The following is a 12,038-nucleotide window of genomic DNA, read 5'->3' as shown; positions in this document are numbered from 1 at the left end:
AATGACAGGACTGACCAGGTCCGCAAACCATGGCCTCAGAGGCCACTCCGGAGCCCACCAGGATAACCTCCAAGGGGTGATTCTCTATGCGACGCAGAACCTTTCCTATGAGGGGCCACGGGGGAAAGACGTACGGGAGGATTAACGCTGGCCAGGGGAGGGCCAGGGCGTTTACCCCCCTCCGCCCCTGTTTCTCTGCGGCGGGCGAAGAAAGAAACGCGCCGCATTCACCATCAAGTCCATGACCCGGGCGTCCCCATCTGTCGCATATGAGTTGGAATGCGACATCTGCCAGTTCCCACTCGCCCGGGTCGAGTTGATGACGGCTCAGGAAATCTGCCTGAACGTTGTCTACCCCTGCGGCGATTTGGAGCAGATGCCTCTCCGCCCACTGGATTAGTAGCAGAGCTTCTAGGGCCACGGGATGGATCCGGGTTCCCCCTGCCGATTGACATAGCCTACCGTGGTTGCATTGTCAGACAAGATTCTGACCGATTTTCCCAGGAGCAGGGGCAGAAAAGCCCGCAAAGCCAGATGCACCGCCCTGGTCTCCAAGCAATTGATCGACCAACGCGGCTCTGTCGCGGACCAGTGCCCCTGCACAGAGTGCCGCATGCAGACCGCTCCCCAAGCGGAGAGACTCGCATCCGTAGTAACCACCGTCCATTCCGGGGCCACAAGGGAAGCCCCCCGGAGAAGCTTGCCTTCCGTAACTACCACTGCAGACTGGAACGCGCTACCACTGTCAAGGGCAACGGGAGCTGGAACTGTTCAGAAACTGGCCTCCAGCGGGAAAGCAATGCCGCCTGCAAGGGACGCATGTGCGCGAAGGACCAAGGAACCAATTCCAACGTTGAAGCCAAGGAGCCAATCAACTGTAAGTAGGCCCAGGCCGTCGGCAGCCGCATCCATAGAAGAGCCTTGACCTGAGCTTGTAGCCTGAGGCAGCGATCCAGGGAGAGGAAGACCCTGCCGTGACGTGTGTCGAACAACGCCCCCAAAAACTCCAGAGATTGTGATGGTTGAAGATGACTCTTGGTCGTATTGACCACCCAGCCGAGAGGAGGTGCAAGAGGTTCAGGACCCATTGAAACAGCTTGACCGGCAGAGCTCCTCTGACTTGGCCCGAATCAACCAATCGTCCAGATACGGATGGACCAAGAGACCCTCCCGGCGCAGGTGGGCCGCCAACACCACTAGGATCTTGGTGAAGATCCTGGAGGCTGTCGTGAGGCCGAAGGGCAAGGCTTGAAACTGATAGTGTTTCCCCAGCACGAGGAATCAGCATATTTCTGATGGTCCTTCCGGATCCCGATGTCCAGGGAGGCCAAAAACTCCCCTGGCCGAACTGAGGCGATCACGGACCTCAGGGTCTCCATGCGGAAACGCGGGTTCCAGAGACACCGATTGGACCCCTTCAGATCGAGAATGGGATGGAAAGAGCCTTCTTTCTTTGGCACGACGAAGAAGATGGAGTAATGTCCCTCTTCGTTGCCTCCGATGCTGGGACTGGGACGATGGCCCCCAGCTCCTCCAACCGAACCAACGTCTGAAGGACCGCTTGCTTCTTGTCTGGGTGTCCGCAAGGGGAGGGAAAACATCTTGGGCGGGGAAGGTAAGCAAAATCTAAAGCGTAACCGTGTTTTATCATGGAAAGGACCCACCGGTCTGTTGTGATTGTGGTCCAGGCCTCGTAAGAGAGGGACAGCCTGCCCCCCATCTTTGGAACCGAGGGATGGACTGGCCGGACATCACTGTGTTGACTTGCCGCTCGGCACGGCTGAGGAGGAGCCAGGCCTGCCGAAACGTCTCCCACGAAGGGACTGGGACAGCTGTCTACCACCTCCGGAGTGAAAGGAAGGAGAAGAAGAAGAACCAGGCCAAGAGGACCGAGGTTTCCGACTACTCTGGTACCGGGAGCGAGAAGAGAAAGATCCCTTGGACTGCGCCCTGTCCTCCGGCAGACGATAACCCCTCTTCTCTCCCCAGTAGTTGAATCATATCGTCCAGTTCCTTGCCAAACAGCAGCCTGCCTTAAAGGAAGAGAGCCCAGACGAGACTTGGAGGCCCCTTCTGCTGACCAGTTCCTCAGCCACAAGAGGCGTCTAGCCGAGACAGCAGACACCATGGACCGAGCCGTTGTTCTGAGGAGATCATGCAGGGCATCCGCGACTATAGGCAAACCACCAGCCTCAAGAGCCCAGCCTGTCTAGCTTCCTCCTCGGAGAGACCTTCATTAGCTAGGACGCTGTTGGACCCAGCGGAAGTCCCGCCCGAAGTAGCGACGTTACTGCAGATCGTCACTCGGGCCCCCAGCGCCGATACCTCAAAGATCCTCTTTGATTGGATCTCCAATTCCTATCCTGAAGATCCTTCAAAGCCGTTGGTACCCGTGACCGGAATGGTCGCCTGCTTCGTCACCGCCAAAACCGCAAGCGTCCACCCTTTGGTATCCTCAGCACCTCCAATGCTTCTTTCGGCAAGGGATACAGCCTATCCCATGGCCTTCGAGACTATTCAGGCCCAGATCCGGAGTATCCCATTCTCTATAAAGCAGATCAGTGGAGGAAAAAATGGACGGGAATGTTGTGGGAGGGACCACTCTGGCCCAACAACACTGGATCCATGGAGCCACCTTGAGACTCCCCAGGGGTTTCCAGTATCCCCAATTTCCCCAAAATGGCAGGAATAAGAGGAGCTAACTTGTCCCGGCGGAAGAGGCGCAGCACCCTCGGGTCATCGCCCTCCGAGGTCTGACCCTGGTGCGCTGAACCATGCGCGGAAACATCATCACCCTCTGCCCCCCTCTGGGGCGGGGGCGGGGTTTCCCGATCCTCTAGGTCCTCTGAAGTGTCAGACATGTTGACGTCAGGCCGTTAGTGGGACAGCCCGTAGTGGACGTTTGGCCTTAGAGGGCCCGGCAAGTCCTCTGTGATTGGGCCTTCCGTGGGGGCCGCCCCCATGGGCTCCTGCTGAGAGGAGCGCCTCTTGAGGGCCTTGCGGGATTTAAAAGCCCTATGCATGGCCAGAATAAAATCCGAGGAAATGGAGTTGCAGGAACCCTCGGGATCAGAGTCGGAAACGCGACTCCTCTCCGCGGACCCCATGGGGAAACTGAACGAGAAGCGGGCCGATTGTGGCGAGGGGGGGTGGGGGGGAGAGTCCCTGGCATTCTTCCAGGCAAGCCCAGAAAACGCTGAAGCCGAAGGTAAAATGTGCGGGCGTTCCCTTGTCCCCGCTGACAGACTTGTGGGGCGAAGCGGAGCGTGACCCCATCGCGATTTGAAATCAGAGGTTCGCCGCACTAAACCCCCCCGAATCGCCCCCGATGTACCCTCGCCCCCTGGGATGCAGGACCGAAACACAGCCCATCCTGGGAGAGGCGCGTGCTGCGGGACCCGCAGGCCGTGCAGGCCGCTCCACGTGGCATGCCTTCTCCTGCAGCCTACAGACGTGAAAAAGCCCGCGAAATCGCACACGTGAGGGAGCAAGAAAGGAATCAAGAAAAAAACCCAGCCAGGTCGGAGAAAACGCCACGGTGGAGGAAAAGTCTTCGTTCATTTTTTTTTTTTGTTTTAAACGGAACTCACCGGCGCTGTCCCCCGATGAGGCTCTGAATCGGGCCGGCGGGGGTGAGTGAGCTGGGCTCCCCGGTATCACCCCGGCTGGGCTGAGCAGAGTGGGATCCTCGACCCCTAGCACCAGCAATCCGCTCTACCAGGAGGGATGGCCATCTCAGAGCCTGACAACCTCCTGGGAGCACTGCCGGGTCTTCAAGTGCCTGAAAAACACGAACTCCCCCTTTTTTTTTACAAAACTTAATTGAGGGAAGCTAAGGAGACCGAAATAACAACAAAACCTGCCTAACTATTCTCTCAAGCACCAAAGACCTTTCTATCCCTCCAAATTTTCCTATCCAGGCTGAGAGCTATGCACCCATACCACCTGCTGGAAACAGAGAAATACTGACAGGCTGAGGGTGGCACCCTGGTATATATAGTGGAGCTTGTCAAGTTTTGCTCTGTTTCCACCTGCTGGTGCAGAGGCATAACCCAGGAGTCGGGACTAATCCGGTACGTACAGGGAACAGTTTTTTCTAAGATTTTTGCCAAGAAAGGTAAGTTTGATATAAGTCTGCAGTTTTGTATTTTTTTCTGGGTCTAGGTTGTTCTTTTTTATTAATGGCTTTATGATTTGGTTTTATACTCTCTGGTTTTGTCAGCCTTGGTCTCTCTCCTTTCTCCTATTCTTCTCTTAAGAAGTTCAGTTTTCTCATTGATCCCTCGCCCTTTCACTCTTTTTGTATATATCTATCTGTTTTCTAGTCATCTCTCAGCTATTTAATCTCACAAAAAAGTGTGTTCCTTCTCCTTTGGATTTCTATCATTTTCAACTTTGTGCACTTTTTCCTTTTCTGTCTGGATTGCTGTATTGTACTTCTGGCTGGACTCCATCTAACCTCTTGTTAACCCCTTTAGGTCTTACAAAATTCTGCTGTTCACCTTCACACTTTTTCCTTACTTCTACCATGTTACCACTCTACTCTAAGCTCTCCACTGACTCCTTATCAAAGTACTACAGCCAATAAAAAAAAGAATCTGCTTACTCTTATATGTATTTAGTTTTGCTTCCTCATTTCAAGCTCTGCCCATTTTTACTTGCTCCATTTTGTGAGCTGTTTTGCTTAGTTTACAAATTTCTAGACAGCAGTTTTCCTGCTTTTGAGCTCTCTATTTCCAGAGGAATGGCTCAAATATCTCCATATTTATTTTCAGGATGCCTCTTGCCTTCTTCTTCAGCTCAAAACTAAAATCTTTTTCTTTTATCTCATTTTCAAATAGATCACAACAGAACCATCTTACAAATATGTTGCTTTTGTTTTGTGATGTACTCTGAATAAGGGCCAAATAAACATTGAAATACTTGCAAAATGTAAGGTTCCCCCCCCCCCTCCTTCCTTCAAGCAACATATCAACAATTTGACTTCTTGAAGTTAGATAAGTCAAGGTTCTGCTTGATTTGGGGCTAGCCCAGTGTTGCACACTGCTATGCAGACAAAGCTTCTGCTCCCCAGCCAGCCTGGGGAGATAGTGGAGGCAGCATTCACAACCGATGGGGGAGGAAATCTCAGCCTTCATTTAAAAGCCAGATTTTGGATCCATTATGGTTTTTAGCCACGTTTGTGTTTGGAGGGGGCTATAAAAATATCAGCATCAAAGATCATGGTGTTGTAGCTCCGTACAAGTTAATTTCAGTTGAGCCGGGAGCACAAAGAAGCAGGAGAAAACTATTGAGGAAAACCCGCCCACCCGCAATGCTGCTTGATTTAGATTAATGTAGTCAATTCCAGTCCTGAAGAACCAAAATACATAAATTATCTGGATTTTAAACTACATTGATGCAAATATATCCAATGAATATTCATTATAAATATCCCAAAAACCAGATGTATTTGCATCTCGTGCATACCTATTCTTAGCTTCTATAAAGTGATATGGGATTTAACTGTTACATTTTTTTTAGATGTTCTTCTCTGAGTGACTTATAAAACCATGACACTTTTGTTAAAACTGGAAACTTACTGACTAATCAGGAGAAGATCAATTTCAGCAGGGTCTATCAAGTCGATGTAAGGGAGAGCATCCATTCCTTCCAGTCCAGGATGGATTCCACAGTCCAGCTGAAGAAAGAGAAAGCACAGCCTGGAAGCAATCTTTTCAAACTATCAACAGCAGACCACAGAGTCATCAGCCTTCTAGATTTTACCAATGAATGCAGTCACCTATTCATGCCTCACTAGCAACGATGCATATTCTTATAGATGGCAGGTTAAGCTAAATCATGCCTTTTCAAAGGCAATCTTTAGAGAAAAATTTTAGAGAGAGACAGCTCTGTGTTCTGTTGCCCTCATAATGCACACAACGTAAGAGTTACCATTATTTTTCTGCCTTTGAATTCCAGGATAATGCATGATCGTCCCACTTCCTGTCCAGCCCCGCTACAGAAAGAAAACAAACAAAAGAGACACTCAATTTTGTGTGTCTATAACTGTCTGCAAGATCATCTGATACTTGGGCAAGTGTGTTGTGATGTGCCTATGTCAGTATGCATCTACCTCAATCAGTATGCCACCAAAATTCAATAAGTATCACTGCCTCTGTGTGTTACTGCACATCTCAGTGAGACTGTTTGCATGTCTCACCAAGGGCTGGATTTACTAATACAGCCAGGCTCTTTGAATCCTGCGGTAACGGGAAGTGGGGGGGCGGTCCTGCGATTGCTGGCAGCGATCACACCTCTGCGGTCTGATCGCTGCCGGCGACGCACCAAATAACTACACCATAAAAGGTGTAGTTATTCGGCGCAAAACTGGCAGAGAAAATGCAACATACCTTTCGCTGTCGGCGAAGTCTTCGTGGCATCAGCCCCGGAGCCGCCCAGACTCCTCCTCTTCCAGGGCCGACGCCGCCCCGACTCCGCCCTGATCTTGGTATCGCACGCGTGTGATCCGCTTGGAAAATGACCCCCCCAGTGTCTCAGGGAGAAAGAGAGTGTGTGTGTACCTAAATAAGTATGTGTATACATACTGTACCTGGGAGCAGCTCTGTGTATTTGTGTAGTACCTCTCAGTGAATGTGTAAGTGTATACAGTATCTGCAGCCTAGTGAGTGTAAATATATTTACAGAGTAAAAAATACACAATGTAAAGATAGTCACACACACAATCTATATCTATGTGTATATGCAGGCTGTTGTACCTCAAGTGTGTATACATTGCATTTGAACCACAGAGCTGTTGAGTCTCCCTCATTAACGGGCCGATACAGTACAGTGCGCTCCGCTGGAGTGCACCGTTAACCCGCATTTGGACACGCGTTTGATGCGCTAGCATTACCCTTTATTCAGTAAGGGGTAATAGCGCGCTGAAAACGCGCGTCCCACCACCACCCCCCCCCCCCCCCGAAACTAATAGCGTCCGCAACATGCAAATGCATATTGATGGCCCTATTAGTTATGCCCGTGCGATTCAGAAAGTAAAATGTGCAGCCAAGCCGCACATTTTACTTTCAGAAATTAGCGCCTACCCAAAGGTAGGCGTTAATTTCTCTTGGCACTGAGAACGTGCACAGAAAAGCAGTAAAAACTGCTTTTCTGTACACCCTCCGACTTAATATCATGGCGATATTAAGTTGGAGGTCCCAAACGTTGCAAATAGTTAAAAATGTAAAAAAAAAAAAAATTTTTAATGGGCCCGCAGCTTGAAAACTGGACGCTCAATTTTGCCGGCGTCCAGTTTCCGAACCCGTGGCTGTCAGCGGGTTTGAGAACCAATGCCGGCAAAATAGAGCGTCGGCTGTCAAACTTGCTGACAGCCGCTGCTCCTGTCCAAAAAGAGGTGCTAGGGATGCGCTAGTGTCCCTAGCACCTCTTTTTACTGCGGGCCCTAATTTAAATACATTAATTTACTGAATCGCGTGCACAGGAGTGGCCTGTGCGCACGCCCGCTCTCCCGCAATTTTTACTGTATCGGCCTGTAAGTGGGGAAACTCCTGCTTTCGCAGGTCATCGCCCACACTCCCACCAAGGCAGCTCAATCTCCTGTCAGCCCAGTTATAACTAAACATTGAAAGTCTGATTAATGCAGCAGGCTCACTGTGTCCTCTGTCTCCTCCTCTCCCCAGCAGTGCTTCTTGGTTAAATGAAGGGGACAGGGGAGGACCTCTCAGCAGAGAGCTGTGCTGTCTCTCCCATCCCTCCTTCCCTCCCATGCTCTGACTGGAAGCCACGGGGAGATGAGGTGGAGCACAGCACAACTCCCAGCAACAATTCCATGGCTCCCACCCATCTGCATATCTCCTGTTGCAACAGCCCCTATGTAATGGGCTGGGAGGGACCTGGAGGAAGGAACAGGAGGGGATAGGAAGGTGGAAAGAGAGAGTGAGTACTATGAAAGAGGTGAGACAGATACAGAGGGGAAAGGGTGAGGGAAGGGAGGATGCACCAATGGAGGGGCATGGGAGGGAAGAGAGTAAGCACCCAAACTGGCCAATGCAATATAGGGCGCTCAGCCGAGCGCATGGCTTTACACGTGCTTGGATGTGCGTTTTGGACAGTCCAAAACCCCATATGCAATAAGGGAATTAAGGCGTTCAAAATGTGCATCCATACCAGAATGTAGCTAATAGTGTTCATTACATGTAAATTCATGTTGATGAGGTTATAAGCTATTACACCCCCCCCCCCCCCGATGCAAACAAATTGCAGCGCAAGCATGGCGCCAATTTTAACGCTGCAAATTTAATGCCTGCCCGGGAGCAGGCATTAAAGCACGCACACTCAAGGGCTGATGAAAAAAAAAAACCCCAAAAACCAAAATAATCCTGCTTTCTGCGATTCTTCCTATTAGTAGCCTAGTGGTACTAAGTAGGAGGAACCACAGAAAGCAGAATTATATCCCGCACAAGGGCTTAAAAAAAAATAATTCTGCTTTCTGTGGATCCTCATAGAGAGAACCACAGAAAGCAGCATCCCTGCCAGCAGTGATTGAAGGAGTGAATAAATTAATATTAAGTGTCGGGCACTTGATATTAATTTATTCATCCACTTCCTGCCAATTGGTGCAGTCACTGTCACGTCAGTGAAAGGACCAATCCCCTTTCAGAAGCCTGTCCTGAAAGGGGATTGGTCCTTTCAATAACAAGTGGAAAAGAACCAATCAGGAACAGCCTTGCTAGTGGTGGGGAGGGAGCTCTGGCCAGGTTGTTCTAGACGCACAGCCACTTCTCTTGGCTGCCCGATGAAGAGCGCTAGGGATGCACAAATTACCCAATGCACGCGGCAGCTCATTTGCCTATTGCATAGAGTGCCCAGGTGGATGGAGAGGGGAGAGAGGAGGGTACATGAAGGGAGAAGAATAAGAAAGGGGGAACATGGGAGAAGGGAGAGGAGAGAAAAGAAGGGAGATGGAGATGGGAGAGAGACAGCAGGGCACAAGAGGTGAGAGAACTAGTGGAGGGCACAGAAGAGGGAGAAAGAGGGTGTAGAAGAGAGAGAGAGACAGAAAGTTGGGAGGCATTACCTAATGACATAGTAAATAATGGCAGAAAAAGACCCAAATAATCTATCCTGTCTGCCAAGAAATTAATTTTATTATTTGTTTATTTTTCTTAGGGTAGTAACTGCCTTTCTATACAGGTTACACCAGATTACCCCTTTTCTTAACTCCATCCTTTAGCCACTAAGGATGTGTTTATCCCACACCCTTTTGAATTCCATGACCGTTTCATGACCTTCATTACCTCTTCCAAGAGGGCATTCCATGCATCCACCATCCTTTCCATGATAAAATATTTCCGGACATTGGTCATTGGAGTTTCATTTCATGATCCCTAGTTCTACAGCTTTCTTTCCATCAGAAGAGGTTTGCGTTTTGTGCATTATTAAATCCATTCAGGTATATAAAAGTTTGCATCATACCAACCATCTCTCCTCTTCTCCAGGAAATACATAGTCTTCTGGTGCAAACATCACACCATTTTGATTGCTTTTCTATGGACCGTGTCCATCCTCTCTCTATCCTTTTTGAAGTATGGTCTTCAGAACTGAACACAGTATTCCAGATGAGGCCTCACCAAAACCTGGAAAGGGGCATTATTACCACCTTTTTCCTGCTGGTTATGCTCCCAGCATCCATCTGGCCTTAACCACTGCCTTCACATTGCTTTGCCACCTTACAATCATCAGACACTATTACCCTGAAGTCTCTTTTCAAGTCTGGGCACATCACTTTCAGCCCCTATCACACACAATTCCTTTGGATGTCTGCACCCCAAATAACCTGACTCTGCACTTCTTGGTATTGAATTCTAGCTGTGAAACCTCCAACCACTCCTCAAGCTCTATCACTCCTCATTTTCTCTACTCCTTCAAATGTATCGACTCTGTTGCAGATCTTAGGGTCACCCGCAAAAAGACAAATTTTTCCTTCTACCCTTCCACAATGTCGCTCACAAAGATATTGAACAGAACTAGCTCAAGAACTGATCCTTGAGGTACTGCACATCACTCCTCTCTCTTCAGAGTAGGTACCAACAATTTCTAATCTATTCTACTACCTTGGGACGCACTCCCAGGCTTTTCATTTTATTCATAAGCCTCCTAGGTGGGACAGCATCAAAAGCTTTACTGAAAGAGAAAGGAAGAGAGAGAGCTAGCTTTGGAAAGCAGGGAATGGGAGAAAGGAAATATGACTGAGTGGAAGTTAGGAGGGCTGAGATGGGGTGATAGAAGAATAAGACAGGAAGTAGATGGGGCAGAGGTAGAAAAAAATGTATACATGGCAAAAGGTTGAGAGATATGATGATGAGTGCAAGAAAGGCAGAGAACAGAAATGGGGAGAAGCAACATGAAAGGGAAACGTCAGCTGAAGGGAGAGAGAGAATGGAGAAGAGTCAGATGGAAAAAGTAAAACTGAAAAAAAACCAAACCCCAAGAGTCAGGAAGAGCCAGAAGATAACAGAAGAGAAAGCAATATGGTGGGGAAAAAGACAAAGGTAAAAATCTTTTTATTTTGGTTTCAATTTAAATATCTAAATATTTTGTACAGGATTTTCAGTACAATTGGACTGCAAGTTCAAAACAGTCCTCCCTTTTTGCATGTTTAAAAAATTTAGCTGCAATATCCTGCACTTGTTTGCTGTAAGAATGAAGACCATTCTCAGCAACCAGATTCTTGATTTCCCTGAAAAAGTCGACCATCACCTTGAAGGGCCACACAGTTATTGCAAAGGGTCCAAGGGGAACTCTGTGGCAAGACTTTAATCACCTTACTTTCGCAGTGTACTATCTGTTTTTGCTCTATACCTTTATTTTGGATAGGGGATGGTGCATGCACTGTAATTTTTGCTTCTTTCATGCCTGTCTCTCTGAAATCCATAATTCAGATTTGATCCATCTGTGGAGGGGAGATCTGGAAGGTGGAAGAAGAAAGGGAAGAGGAAGAGAAAGGCCTATGTGTTGATCTATCTGACTTTGCACAGATAGATCTCATACTGTATGATAGCAAAACAGATATAGAGGCTGTGGTTGTTGTATGAGTGATTATGGGATCTCTGAAGGAAGGAAAGAGATTGTAGAATTGAGCAATTATGTGGATAGACAGATTAAATAGGCTGTGTGGTCTTTTTCTGCTGTCATATTTCTATGAAATTTATTACATTTTGTAAAATAACATGCATGGCGGTGGCATGCTGTAGATGTAGGTCGTGCGCTGAAAACCTCCCTCTTAAAAATCATTCCCCTTTGCCAGCTCTGGTTTCTAAACACATATAGAGAGTGTGCATCTAAATGTGTTCATACAGTATATATAGAGAGATACACACACAAAGCATACAGGTAAATGCACATACACCTAAGCACATATGTAAGAGTGGAAAAATCCTGAGTGAACACCTGGTCTAAGAAGAGCTGCAGTTGTGACCCAAGGCCACACAGAGGATAATAGGGGGAAGCGAAGAGACTGGAAGCAGGGGGAAGAGACATAGGGAGGAAGAAGCCAGATGGTGGGAGAACAACATAAGAAAAGAGGAGAAATAAGAAAAATACAAACACAATAAGTAAAAAAAATAATTGTTCCCTGGCTCCTAAAAATGTGTGCTGGCGCTCAAGTTTTCTAAATATTTTCCTGTCTCCCAACAAGCGTTGGTCTCTGAGTGGGTGGGTTACTCACAGGGGGCGGATGAGGAGCTGATCACTTTCCTCGGCCGGGATCATAGTCTCAGCTTTCCGCTTCACCGACATCCTTCACATATACCATCCAGCGGAAGCAACCGGTCCACGCTCTGCCCCGCTGCTTCCGGGGTCACCGACTCAGGGGGAGGGGGAGGGGGAGGGGCGGAACTTGTCCTCGGCACCTCCCTCCCCCTTCAGCGGGAATCACGTTCCTCTTCCGGGACCGAACCCTCTTCCTTGTGAGTTTATTTTACTTCTACCGGCAGCTTCCACATCTTCCTCTTATTCAAGGTTGTTCAGTCGCGAGC

General features: G+C 48.6%; 1 protein-coding gene across 1 annotated transcript in view; it reads right to left on the bottom strand.

Annotated features, from left to right (window-relative positions):
- CPSF3 (cleavage and polyadenylation specific factor 3) overlaps positions 1-11,991 on the bottom strand; it is a 91,940-nt gene extending 79,949 nt beyond the window's left edge. The window contains exons 1-3 of the mRNA XM_029595839.1: positions 11,729-11,991; positions 5,935-5,998; positions 5,583-5,680 (exon numbers count right to left, since the gene is read on the bottom strand). Of these exons, the coding sequence (XP_029451699.1) occupies positions 5,583-5,680; positions 5,935-5,998; positions 11,729-11,799 (233 nt within the window). The 5' untranslated portion in view covers positions 11,800-11,991. The remainder of the gene's footprint in view (positions 1-5,582; positions 5,681-5,934; positions 5,999-11,728) is intronic.
- Positions 11,992-12,038: the final 47 nt, after the last annotated feature.

This window comes from Rhinatrema bivittatum, chromosome 3, assembly GCF_901001135.1.
Source record: "Rhinatrema bivittatum chromosome 3, aRhiBiv1.1, whole genome shotgun sequence".
Lineage (NCBI taxonomy): Eukaryota > Metazoa > Chordata > Amphibia > Gymnophiona > Rhinatrematidae > Rhinatrema > Rhinatrema bivittatum.
This window is presented reverse-complemented; position numbering and strand designations above follow the sequence as displayed.